Source organism: Dermacentor variabilis, chromosome 9 (assembly GCF_050947875.1).
Source record: "Dermacentor variabilis isolate Ectoservices chromosome 9, ASM5094787v1, whole genome shotgun sequence".
NCBI classification, from domain to species: domain Eukaryota; kingdom Metazoa; phylum Arthropoda; class Arachnida; order Ixodida; family Ixodidae; genus Dermacentor; species Dermacentor variabilis.
Genome location: NC_134576.1, coordinates 81,429,198 through 81,443,353, shown reverse-complemented (window position 1 = coordinate 81,443,353; position 14,156 = coordinate 81,429,198). Strand labels below are relative to the sequence as shown.

Here is a 14,156-nt window from a genome sequence, read left to right as displayed (position 1 = left end):
TGTATCACCAGATTTAAATACCAGCATTACTGATGCTGATTTCCAATCTTCCAGTTGGCACCCCATAACTAGTGACTGCTTAAATATTACACATAACAAAACTGAAGAGTAGTGCGAGTTTGATTTCATAACTTTAGCACTTATACCGTCAGGACCCGGGCTGGTTTTATGAGGAAGCCTTTCAATTGCACGTGAGACACCATGTTCTGATATTATGATGGATGAAAAAGGGAATTGAATAGATACTTGTTCAAGTATGTGAGTGTTATCAAGCGGCAGTTCTTTAGTAAAAACTGCAGAGAAGCATTTTCTAAATAGCTCTGTGCTATCTCTTGAGTTAAGCACTGCTCCGCTTTCGGAAATTAGTAAGGACGCAGTGTGATTTGGTTTCGGCTTAACTACTTGCCAAAATACTTTCGGATCATTTTTTATCATATTGGGAAGGGTGCAATTAAAAACATTGTTTTTAGCTTCGAGAATTGCAGTTTCAGCATGGCGCACAATGGTTTTGTAATTTTGCCGGTATTCTGGAGCATTTGTTCGGGCAGCTTTTCTGAACGCTCTTTTTTAATTGTTGATGTGCTTCTTCACTTCGTGGTTAAACCACGGATCATTCTGCCTGGAGCTGATGGCCATTTTTGGTATACATGTAGTTTCAACTTCTTTCAGTTTATCGCGGAACAAGCTCCAGTTATCATTTATCGTTCTGTTTTGAAAATCGTTTGCAAAGTTGGCTGTAAATGAGGCTAACGTACCATTAAGTGTCAGCACGTACGTGGTTGAGAATTAATTTTTTCGGTGCACATTTCTCGGCATTTTCCATGCAAAAGAACATTGCACCACCCTGTGATCAATTAATGGTTCTAGTACATGTGTCGCAGCAAGGTTTGGGTAATTTGTCAACATAATATCTTGTACATGGTCACCCCGAGTTGGTTCGCGCACGACTTGAGTTAAATGATGAAAATGCAAGGTTTGTAGAAAATGAAGCCACTGAGATCTGTTGCTATTTTCCTTTAAGGACGAAGACGACCACTCGACACTTGGGCAATTAAAGTCACCCTTTAATATCAATATGCATTTTGGGAACTGGGATATGACCTCTTGTAAAGCATCCTTGAAAAAAATGAACAAATTCCAAACGGCTATCAGGTGGACGATAGCATCCACCAGTGACACAATGCGCATGTCCAATACGTGCAGAGGCCCATACTATTTCCAGAGGAGGGTCGACTATCGCTAGAGATGGTTCATAGTCATCTTTAATGGCTATAATAACTTGGAAGCCTTCCCGGTCCTTTCGAAAGATTAAAAAAGATGGGTCAATTGCAAGTTCGCTGTTAGTGATGTCACTGGAAAGCCACGTTTTCGTACCTATTACTATACCTGTGGGCAAGAATGTATCAGCATTTTCAATGCGTCAATTTTGTGAGAAAGGCTGCGGAAATTTGCCAAGAGCAATGAGACTGCATGTGTGAACGTAACCTCACACCTCTAAGTTGTTGTTCGTCAAATACTGGAAGGTTGTTTCCTTGCAGCAACCTTTACAACATTATTACTGACTGAGTCAAACCGGTAAACAGAACCTATAAAGTGTAGGGACGTAAAACGAATAGAAAAACGTTCGTTTTCTTCACGATCGCTCTTAGCAAAATCGCGCAACTTCCCACGAGCCAACTGTACCTCAGGCGAAAAGTCTTCTTCTATCCACACTTTAGGGGACTCGAGGTTTTTCAGTTTGTGGGCATTTTGTAGCACTTCTGTTTTAGATTTAAGGTTGTGGAATTTAATGATAATAGGACGGTGAAAACCGTGACGGCGCTGACCAAAACGATGAGCACGTTCAATGTCCCCAACGTTGACCTTCGAGTGAGCGGAATAAAATACCTTCCCAATGGCTTCGGATTCGGCACATCCTTCATGGCCCTCTTCGGTTATACCATTGATTATAAGGTTTTTGCACCTCATTCTGTTATTTATGTCGTCCACAACATAGACGAGTTCATTTGCTTTAGATATATTTGTCTTAACTTCTTGAACAGAATTCCTGACGGCGTCGAAGTGCTTTTTGATTTCCGGTACGCTACAAATTTTTTTTTCATTGACGTTGACCCGGGTATTCAAGCATGCAATTTGTTGGTTAACTTGCTTTAGATCGGGTGAAATTTCTTCACGAAACTATTTCAGAAAGGTCAGCACGTCCTCGATCCTGGGCCCGGGGTTACTCTCCACGTCTTCAACTCGAAGCACGAGCAGAGCGAGACAAATGCACAGCAATGTCAATGAGGGTCTGGGGCTAAGCGCGCGAATAAAGCACGAGCTGTCATGTAAAAGCGCAACCCTGCTGTGACTGCGGCATGCAAACAAACCCATGCGTGCGCGGTATGTGTACAAATGCACACCCATTTGAACATCAAAAAAGGCACATACGCGGGGGGATCAACGGCCACAGAAATCACCTAGGGCTAATCGAACAACTCAAAATGATGGCCTACCTATGGCAGGAAAACGCACAACTCAGTACTTTCTGTGTGTGTCCGCAAATCCCAACGAGTATCTCCAGTGCTGGTGCCTTTATAGGTCTAGGTGGCGCTGCCTCCGATACCGGCGACGCAGACCCAGTGAAGTTCGCTGCGGAACCAAGTTAATCTTCAGATGATGCAGATCTTCAGCCAGGCAGCACACGGCGGCCGTGTGCTGCCTGGCCTAGTGACGTGTACGCGTTAAAAATGGATTAATATGGCAAAAGAAACTGATTTTTTTATAAATAGTCTGAGACTACCCCTTTCCCAAAGGAACAGAAAATGTCTGCCCGTTGATCGTTGAGGCTCTGGCTACTGGCACCTGCTGGAGAGCATGGATTTATTTGCGCATAATAAATCTTTTGCGTGGCCGTATAACGCTAAGCAGCCATTTAGGCGTGTTTTCGAGATCGCTCAGCATTATTCTTTGTTGAGGATCCATTTTGGCGGCATTGTTAACCTTCCCTTGCACGCCGACGCGATTTTCGACTAACCACGGCAAACTAAGAAGGGCAAGCGAACCAAGCACAGCGGCCGGCACCAACATCTTCATCCGGTTGTCTATTTTCACTGTGCTGGCTCGGCCTCATCGAAAACCTCTCCACTTGAGCGTGTTCTCGCCTGTTGCCAGCCAGTCAGATAAGAAAACCCGCTCAATGTAGGCAATGTTATTCGTTTTGAAAGCAGACAAGAGTGGCCTCCTATACACGAGGAGAGCGTTTTATTGGGCTATTCAGACAACGCTGCGGGTCATCGCCCGATGGCGGTTATGTAAATTTGACGTCAGGAGATTGGAATAAAACCAGACTGAAATAGTTTAACATTATAAAGCCCAGAGGACAGTGAAACCTGTAGTGACACGTGACGGCTGCCACATTTTTTTGACATATATCCAGAATTTTGAACTTTGTTTTCAAATTCTTGCTAACCTTCAGAGCCGAAACATGGGAGCTAATATATTGTTGCGTTGCCGAAGCCACATATAAATATGTATTTACAATATTTACAAGAGAGACAACGATGCATAAACAAGATGGCTGTCGAGACCAATTTCAGCTCTACACGTCAAATCGTCTTCTTACTAGCGTCATTCTTGGTTGAGCCGTAACATCACCCCCGCCTGTAAAGCTCTGTCTGGGCGCTTGCTATAAGGGAGGTGAACTCGCGGCAAAGTAAGACTTCAGCCAGGACACATGCACAGCGTCCGTTGGGACACGCGAGTCCAGCAGAGTGTCCTCGCAGTTCATATCGCCAAGCTGACGCAATATCGTGTAGAGGCCTGTGTAGCGCGGCAGCAGCTTTTCGGACAAGCAGACGCGGCGACATGGTGTCCGTAGGACGACAGTGGAGCCAGGAGGAATTGAACGTTCCCATGTCGGCTGTCGCACCAGATCTTCTGCGTGGCCTGAGACTCAGCGAGCCAGGAGCCGGCAATCTGGCGCGCCATGCGAGCCCGGGCGAAAACGTCTAGGCATATTCAGTGGGAGTGTTCATCGAGGAGGGAAGCAGTGTGTCAAAGGGCAATAAGGGTGGCGGCCAAACAGAAGGTAAAAGGGTGAAAAGCCAGCGATCTCGCGGCGGGACGAATTATAGGCTTCAATAAAACTTGGTGTTGGGCTAGTTGGTGATACATTGTTTAAAATTGATGCATTCTTTAAAACTTTCCTCGTCGTCGTGTCGTCTTTTCATCGTGTGTCCGTACTTCTTTAGCGCTACCATCAGTTTTAAAGAACTATAGGCGAAGGTCACGAAGGGTAACATGCTGTCCCAATCCCTGTAGTCGTTAGAAGCGTACATAGGCAGCATTTCTGTCAGCGTGCGTTCGAACCGCTCCTTCAATCCGTTTGTCTGTGGGTGGTAGGCGGTGAGAAGCTTGTGGTCGGCAGAACGGGAACGAAGTAGGTCTTCAACTCCGCGGCACAAGAAGGTGCGGCCGCGATCAGTGAGGAGTTGCCGGGGTGCGCCGTGATGGAGTATGACGTTATGTAAAAGCAAATCTGCGACATCAGTTGCACAGCTTGTGCGCGAAGCTCGCGTGATCGCGTACAGGGTCGCGTAATCGGTCACGACAACGAACCACTTATTGCCAGATTTCGACGCCGCAAAAGGTCCGACAAGATCGAAAGTGACGCGAAAGAATGGTTCTGAGGGCACATTGATGGGGTGAAGGCGTCCAGTTGGACAGCACAGCAGGATTTTGCGGCGCTGACAGAGCGCACAGGCTGCAACGTAGCGGTTAACAGAGCGACACAAGCCCTCCCAGCAGAAACAGCGCCGTATGCGGTCGCAAATACACAAAACGCTGAGGTGGCCTGCAGTAGAGGCGTGATGTAACGGTTCAGGAACTGACGCCCAGAGATGGCGTGGTACGAGTAAAGTTTGTTGTCTTTCAGGGCGTAAGCTGCGACGCTACAGGACGTCGTCAAGGAGCACTAACATGAGCAGCGGGTGCTCCGAATGTCCAGAATTGAGACGATAGATGAGAACAGGTAAGCAGTCATCACACTGTTCAATGCCGTCGTTGTGCAGATCAGAAATGGCCAGGACGCATGAGTCGGTGCCATGCGCATCATATTCAGGCCGGTCGACAGCATGACGGGAGAAGCAGTCGGCGTCCTTGTGCAAATGGCCTGACTTGTAGAAAACAGCAAATTAACATTCTGGGAGCCGCAGGGCCCATTTACCTAAGCGTACAGAGGGGTCTTTAAGCGAGGCGAGCCAGCGCAAGGCATGGTGATCTGTAACCACGGAAGATGTGCGACCGGAGAAGTAAGGGAGGAATTTGGCAATCGCCCAAAGCACTCCCGTTTGGTGATTGAAACATTTCTTTTGGCGGTTGACAGGAGGCGGCTGGCGTATGAAATTACGTGCTCTGCATTAAGCTGTCATTGAACAAGTGCAGCCCCAATTCCACGGCCACGGGCATCTGTGTGAAGTTCAGTGGCAGCAGATGGATCAATGAACCAGCAGTAGTGGAGCCATGAGCAAGCGTACGAGGGCGGAGAAGGCTTTGGTTTGAGCAAGGCCCCGTGTGGAAGCAACTTCCTTCTTAATTAAGTCGGTTAGTGGGCGAGTGGTTTCGGCGAAAATCTATATAAAGAGATGGAAATATGAGCATAGCCCAACAAAGCTCTTTACGTCTACGCCGGAAGACGGAACAGGAAAGTTCTGGACAGCGCGAATCTTGTGAGAGTCGGGTTCAACACCAGCGGCACTGACGGGATAGCCAAGAACGGTAACTTGATGGCGTCCAAAGTGGCACTTGGTTGAGTTGAATTGCAAGCCGGTACGTTGGAAAACAGCAAGAATAACCGATAGATACGTTAGATGACTCGTGAAAGTTGGTGAAAAGAATATGTCATGGTGTCGCAACGCCATATGTCAATATGTCATAACACAGACATGTAGAGCATTTATAGCCGCGACGTAAGCAGTGCATCATTCCTTCGAAGGTTGCCGGGGCATTACAAAGGCCAAACAGGAGAACATGCAATTGGTAGAGACCGCCAGGTGTTACGAATGTAGTTTTCTCATGGTCTATGTCATCTACCGAGATTTGCCAATAGCTTGATCGGAGATCTATCGATGAAAAGTTGCGGCTCCGTGCAAGGAATCTTTGGCGTCATCAATGCACTGCAAGGAGTGGACAACCTTGCGTGTGATTTTGTTGAGGGGTGAGTAACCCACACAAAAGCGCCAACTGCCATCCTTCTTTTTGAGAAGGACTACTTGGGATGCCCACCGACTGCGAGATGGCTCAATAGCGCCTTTTATCAACGTCTTATCGACTTCTCGTTGTATCGCCTATTGCTCAGCATATGAAACTTGGTAAGGCTGGCGGCTTATCGGATTGGCGCCTCCGGTGCAAGTTTCATGGGTGACCACCAATGTTTGGGCTAAAGGGCGGCCATGCAGGTCAAAAATGCCGCGGTAAGTTTCCAAAAGACGGTGGAGGTCAGCAGCTTGTGCCGGAAAATCAGCTGCAATCATGTTGCTAAGTTCGTCTGTGAGAGTCGGTGAATCGAAGGTTCCTGTAGAGTGCGATGGAATTTAGGCGTCAAGAGCCGATATCTCGCACTCGTTCACAGGCGAGATGTCGCCCAAAGACATGCCTCTGGGAATAATTTGAGTAGAGCAGTTAAAATTAGGGCGAGGGAGCGAAGTCTGATTGCCTGTAACTGAGCACGCTAATGCGAACGGACAAATTTCTTTCAAGCAGTGTGTCAGCGGTGGGACATACCGCAAGCAGCCTCATCAGTGGTAATACAGGTCGTCGAAATAGTTTTTTCGGCGTATTCGTTGTCGGCGGAGTATCTTCGTAAGTTCGATGAACGGCAACCGCACCTCCATCGGTTGCTGCTTTTAGTTTTCAGGATGTGGGCTGACGACCCGGCCTCGTGCTGGGCTAGCGTATGGTCGGCGCTGCTACGACAGGTAGCGGCCTGGTGACGGTGAACAGGACGGTCATCGAGGGCTCCATTGAGTGGCGGAGAGGAAGTCGGTTATGTCGCGAGTGCGTTCACGTCGCTGCGGGCGCGGAGCGTTTGACGGCGAACCCTCGTAATTCCATTTCGCGATATGGGCACCGGCGGGAGACGTGGCCTGCTTCTCCGCAGTGATAGCAGAGCGGACGATGATCGGGCGTGCGCCAAACGTCGGTGTTCCTTCGAACGCTGCGCTGGGCGACGTTCGGGCGTTCCGGCAGTGGCGGCGGTGGACGACGGAATTACCGCGCTACGGGGCACTGGCTTAGAACGACCGAAAGCTGAGCTAGTTGGTAAGGATTCATTATGCAAAAAGAGGTGAGGCGTGCAGACAGGACACAAGAGTAGAGAAGTGGACAACACGAGCGCCGACTATCAACTGAAGGGAGCACCGAGGCGAAAAAAGAAAGAAGACACAAAACTCATCCGCACAAGCTCAGGAATGCCACGTGTCAGTCAGGTACATGTGCCGGTCTACGTGAGATAACTGTCAAGGCCCTTAATCTCTTCCTTATGTAAAGTAATCGAAGGCTGACTCACGCACGCACTTCCACCATTATAGATATGCCATGCCTCTACCATAAGAGGCGTATCTTCATTCTTCTGGCTGTACAATATCGCGCATTCATCTAACTCTGGCGTGCAGTTGCAATCTTGGCAATGTAGGGAAAGATTAGAAGGCGATCCACCGGTTAACGACCTTTTACGTTCCATTAGCCTCTGGTTGATACACCGTCCCGTTTGCCCTACATAGAACTGGCCACAGCTTAGGGGAATTTTATGAACCACGCCCATACGACAGTAAGTAAAACTGTTGTTCTTATTGTGCTTCACGTTTCACGTTTGTTGGCAGTACTCTCCAAGATCTTCGAAGCCGTTGCTAAACTTTCGATACAAGCATTCCAAAGTAGTAAAAAACGGTATTGCCATGCCGTGCCTTAAGTCTTCTCTCACCAGATGCTGCTTGCACAAAATGAGCGCCAGTTTTAATGCGCAGGTCCGCTGCCTATTAGGAGCAGGTTATCCTAGTGTAGCAGTGGCCACTGTGGTTGAGCGCCTAAAGCTGGTTCCGAGGGGGCGGACGTGACTACAAAAAGCAGTAATAGCAAAACAAATAGTAGTGGCTATTCCGTACATTCATTCAGTGTCGTACAGGCTTAAAAAAGTTGCAAGTAGATCTGATATTAATGTTGCTTTCACTGCTCCCAATAAGCTAGGTAAGATATGCGCTGCCCTACAGAGGAAAAAGGAGCAGCTAAACGGAAAAACCGAACAGATATTTGTCCAGTGAAGCACAATAAGAACAGTTTTACTGACTGTCGTGTGGGTGTGGTTCATAAAATTCCCTTTAGCTGTGGCCAGTTCTGTGTAGGGCAAACGGGTCGGTGTATCAAACAGAGGCTAATGGAACATAGAAGGTCGTTAACAGGTGCATCGCCTTCTAATCTTTCCCTACATTGCTAAGATTGCAACTGCACGCCAGAGTTAGATGAATGCGCGATATTGTACAGGCACAAGAATGAAGATACGCCTCTTATGGTAGAGGCATGGCATATCTATAATGGTGGAAGTGCGTGCGTGAGTTAGCCTTCGATTACTTTACATAGGGAAGAGATTAAGGGCCTTAACCGTTATTTCTCACGTAGACCGGCACATGTACCCGACTGACACGTGGCATTCCTGAGCTTGCGCAGATAAGTTTTGTGTTTTTTTTCTTTTTTCGCCTCAGTGCTCCCTTCAGTTGATAGTTGGCGTTCTTGTTGTCCATTTCTCTACTCTTGTGTCCTGTCTGCACGCCTCACCTCTTTTTACATAACGGGGCCCTGGCGCGGGCGCGGAGAAGGACCATGGCGGCGGACGACGGCAGCGTATGTCATCGCTTCTGGCTAGGGTTGCGGCAATTGGGGCAGCCCCTGAGAAACTCCAAGTGATCGCTGTAGTTACTCCTTGACCATGGCAGTGACCGAAGCCACCTGAGGTTGCGACGAAGGCAAGATCTTGCGCTGTTCATAGCGCACAATTGTCCTGATGCTCTGTTGGAGGTCGTCGGAACCGAGTGCTTAGCTGGCGCACTGCGGCGTGCGCACTTGGCGACTATATTGCCTCGTCCGTATTTCCAGAGTTTCCTCAATGGTCGATGCCTCTGTTGAAACTCAGCTACCGTCTTCGGCGGGTTGCGGATCAGTCCGGCGAAAAGTTCTTGCTTGACGCCCCGCATTAGGAAACGAACTTTTTTCTCTGCCGACTTTTCCGGGTCGGCATGCCGGAAAAGTCGGGTCATCTCTTCCGTAAAGATGGCGATGGTCTCAATTGGTAGTTTCCCTCGAATTTCCAGCAGAATTTCAGCCCCTTCTTTTCGGACAACGCTTGTATACGCCCTCAGGAAGTTACTGCGGAACAGGTCCCACGTTGTAAGGGTGGACTCCTATTTCTCGAACGAAGTCCTCGCGGCATCTTCCAAGAAGAAATACACATGGCGTAGCTTATGCTCAGAGGTCCAGTTGTTGAAGGTCGAGATCCTTTCGAAGGTTTGGAGCCAGGTTTCCGGATCCTCCGAAAGAGCTCCACTGAAGGTAGGGGGCTCTCTGGGTTGTGGAAGCACGATGGGTGACGCTGGGGCTACCATTATGGTCGTTGAGCAGGCCACGGTCTTCCTGGTCTTATCAAGTAGAAATCGGTGCTCCAGGGGCAATCATTGCAGTCTGCGGCTAGCTCGCTAGCCTTGGGCGACGATGGTGTTGTCTTCGGGGTTCGGGCTTCCTTAGCGGCTTTGCGGGGGCGTTCGGAACATGAACGCACTAGCACATCCGCATGATGTGACGTAGTAGTGACGGTGAAGAAGGCAGCAAGACTGTGATTGACGAAACTAGCGTTTTCTTGGGCGAACCTGCGCCCTCAAAAACAGGCTGCAATCAAAAAACAACGATAGCGGCGAACACAGTCGGCGATCGTCAAAAATTTGATCTGTGGGTCAAGCGCGTCGGCTTTTATACACAAGTCATTGAAGGCTCCAGAGTAATCGGGGCTGCGCGCGTCTTGCAGAAACTTCTACACAGTTGGCGTCGCTCATGCAATCAGATTACAGAAGCTGCGGCGACAAGAGAACCACCGATAACAATAGAGAAATTTGCGATGCATGCGGGCGCGTAGCACGCGGAGCGATAACATTTGTTAGAAGGTGAAAAGTGCTCACCCGGAAAAGATAAAACAAGTCCACGTGTCAATATATATATATATATATATATATATATATATATATATATATATATATATAGAAAATCTTGATTAGACAACGGTTCACTGTATCATCTTATTGTTACAAATTTAACTGTCATTTAACTTCCACCTTTTGCTCGTTTTCATTTTCACAGGTGCGTTACGAAGACCTTGCCATGGACCCCTTAAACGTCACCGTGAATCTGTACGACGCACTCGGAATGCCTTTCACTACGTTCGTCAAGAAGTTCATCGAGTCCCACACCAGCGAGAGAAACTTAAAAGTGCGCCGCAATCCATACGCGACCTCCAGGAACTCCAAGGACATGGTCGACGCGTGGAAGCGGAGCATGAAGCCTTCCCACGCTCGACGCATCAACCGGGCATGCCGACGCGTGATCAAAAGACTGGGTTACGAACTGTGACGTTTGCGCATGGGCGCCTGTCGCCCCCATGGCTGCGTGCACATCTCCGGCCAATATGCGTCGCGCGCCAGAATCAGCTTCGGGAGCAGGGCCGTTCTGCTGTCGATGCGAGCACGGCAGCACCACGAACCGGACGTGAGAAATTGTTATGCGTTGCCTTGAAGCGATTGGCGGGTTTAGTGCGGACAATAAGAAGTGGGGACAAGGTATATATATCTGGTAGCAAAGCTTCCATTGAAGCCCATACGTTCAAAACATGGCGGTTCTTCGGCAGTTCATGGGGCCTAGCGCCATCTGTATGTGGAGGGAACACTTCCGGCGGAAGAAAAAAAACAGTGTGATTCCACATCCATTAAAAAAAGTGACGTCACTTTGGTCTCAAAGGCGCGAAATTTGTTTTTGTGGCCTTTCATTAGAGCTATATATTCAAACACTCCAGAATTCGACTTGACGGGCGTTTGGAGCTTCCAGCAGGGAGAGCGATACAAGAAAAAGTGAGCCTTACCGGTGTCGAAATCGCACCCCTGAACAGAACATACTTTCTTTCGAGGCGGAGGAAGGCTCTAGGTGTAGAGTACTGGTTCGACCGTCAAGCACCAAGCCCGTCGGCCTGCGCAGTCGCACGCATACAACTAAAGTAAGCAGTTATCAGGCGGTCGTAACTCACTACTTTTGACTCAACACGTTAAGAAACGATGAAGCTATGCACGTCGCCAAATTCAGACAAACGTCGTCAAGCAGAACAGCACAACGTGTGATGGGGGCTTATTCTAATAGGTGAACTTTACGAGCGCGCCTTCCTGCACAGTTGAAGAGCTGCATTGCCTTGCAAGCGATAGCGGCCTCAACACCCCCTCTTACGATGGGCGCTGTAAAAAGTTATTTATTGATAATGATAAAATAAAATAGAGTTGCCTTTCCTTTACTCGTCACGCATATATAAAATTGATTAGGAATGTTATTTTCGTTCAACGAATCTGTGTGTCGTTTTAATTAAAAACGCTTTCTTTTTTTTCCTAGTGTTTGTTCCCTCCAAACAATGAGCTTCAATCGCTGCTCACATAACCACCCTTGCTGATGTGGGTGGCAATTTGTACTGAACCGCTTTTCGCCCGAAGCTTCGCGACCTGTGCAAGAAGGGCTATTCCTTCAGGGACATTACTATAAGCCCTTCTCCCCCCTTCTCTTCTAACCTTCCCCGCAGGGGCATCTGCGTCAGCAGGCGTTTAGTGTGTTGCGACACCATGTACCCGAGCACACGAGGTTTGGACCATCCCGCGTGTAGCCGTGCGCGGCTTAGCCGTGTCCGGGGAAAGGGTGATCCTGGGGGTTGAGCCGATGCCGGGTGTTCGTACCGTTAAGGCCCCCCAGTGGAGGCAACACGCCTCTACGGCCTCTGCTTCACGTAGACGGCACCTTCAGGCTCAACCACCTGGGGGAAATCGGTAGTAGCTTTTTCCTGTCCCCCTCTTCAATCTTTTTCTTTCCTATCTTCTTTCTTTTACTGTCCTATCATCTGTTCTCTTCCTTCACTTCCTAATTTCCTAGCGTGGCTAGGGTTAACCTCGTGTATGTGCCCTCCCTCGGGTATAATATATTAGGTTATAGTGGCAATGAGCGGTTGGCGCCTGCAGCCTTACGCGTTAAGTTCTGCAGCGTCCCCATGTAGGGCTCCGTGGCGGGTGGCCGCCATTGCTGCCGAAAACGAACCGAAATACTGTGGGAACACCCGCAATTTCCCGCCTTCGTGATATTCACCCTCAGAAGAGGAGACGCACCGAAGACTTAGTACATGTTTCACCCGCACAAAAGAGACCTACCCGCAATACCATGTTGTACACAGCGAGAACGATGAAAAACAGGCCAGACTCATTTCACCATTCATAGTTTCAAAATCTTTGACCGAAGCCTTAGGGTCAAAATATAAAGTGACGAAAATGGCAAGCGGAGACCTTCTTCTTGAGATCTCTCAGAAAAATCAGTACGAGAAGCTAGGCGGTTTGGTGACATTTGGTAACACACCAGTTTCTGTTTCACGCGGAGTCGTGTCAGAGGCAGACCTTAAGGATTTGACAGAAGCTGAACTCCTGGAAGGGTGGAAAGATCAAAATGTGACCGATGTAAAACGTATTATTCTTAGACGGGACAACAAAGAAATTCTGACAAACACCTTGTCTGAACATTTGCATCTAGCGTTATGCCAGGAACAACTGAAACGGGATACATTAGACTAACTGTCCGACCATATGTTCCAAACCCTAGACGTTGTCGCAGAGCTGCCGTGGTCAAATAACTTGTGCAAAGTGTGGAGTCCAGGGCCACCCCTCCGACAACTTCAGTGGCACGCCTCACTGCGTGTACTGCAGTGGTGACCATCCAGCCTACTTACGCTCCTGCGCGAACTGGGAGAAAAAAAGAAATAATCACCCTCAAAGTCAAAGAAAACATTTCTTTTAAGGAAGCCCGTAAGAGGTGCTCACCATTCCACAGCAGACCTTATGCTGATGCAGCGCGTCGAGGGGCAGCGTCGCAGCGGCCATTGCCATGTGCCCAGCCCGCGTGCTGCGAGCAGGTACCTTCTGCTCCTGCCCCCAGGGTGGAAGTAGGTAAGCCTACTCCATCCAACCAGCAAACAGGCCAGGCTACCCTTGGGTTGCCAGCCCCACAAGAGTTATCTACGGCAACCTGCGCTACACGTAGCGAGCCCGCAGGACCGATAGCGTCACCGAAGGTAGGCGCAGCCAAGACTGCCTCAACCTCCCCGGGCACTTCCAGCACTGGCAACCGCCGGCGCAGCTGTCTTGCAACACTGTCTTTGCGCTCTTTGGCCGCACCTGGCCCTTGCGCCACTAAACACACATTCATTCATTCATTCATTCATTCATTCATTCATTCATTCATTCATTCATTCATTCCCTTCTAACATTTTGACGGGTGAAGTTAGTCCAGTACAGTAGAGGTACGATCCCGGCAGTGGCGGCCCCATTTCGATGGGAGCGAAATGCGATAACACTCGCGTGATTAGATTAAGGTGCCTTTTAAGGAAGCCGCAGGTTCCTTAAACCACCCACCGTAGTTGCTCAGTGGCTATGGTATTGGTCTACTAAGCACGAGGTCGCGAGATCGAATCCCGGCGTCGGCGGTCGTATTTCGGTTGGGGGCGAAAACGCCTGTATACTTAGATTTAGGTGCACGTTGAAGAACCCCAGATAGTCGAAATATCCGGAGTCCTTCGCTACGGCGTGCCTCACAATTAGAAGGTGATTTTGACGCCTAAAATACCATAATTGAATTGAAAGAACCCCAACTTGACAAATTAGGTTAGATTTCTGTACTGCGGCGTGCCCCATGATCATACACTGTAAACAGAGAAACACCCAGTTGGGCGTTTTTGCTTGTCCTCTAGCACGTTACCTTTTGTACATATTTTTGCTCGCATTGAAAGGGCGTACGATAAAACTCCCATTGAGGTGGGCATTATTTAGGCAGACAGCGGGAGTACCGCGATA

At 48.8% G+C, this 14,156-nt stretch overlaps 1 protein-coding gene across 1 annotated transcript in view; it reads left to right on the top strand.

Annotated features, from left to right (window-relative positions):
• The window catches only part of LOC142557011 (carbohydrate sulfotransferase 5-like), a 28,446-nt gene extending 16,850 nt beyond the window's left edge, over positions 1-11,596 (top strand). Inside the window, exon 4 of the mRNA XM_075668545.1 lies at positions 10,378-11,596. Coding sequence (XP_075524660.1) covers positions 10,378-10,647 — 270 coding nt within the window. The 3' untranslated portion in view covers positions 10,648-11,596. The remainder of the gene's footprint in view (positions 1-10,377) is intronic.
• Positions 11,597-14,156: the final 2,560 nt, after the last annotated feature.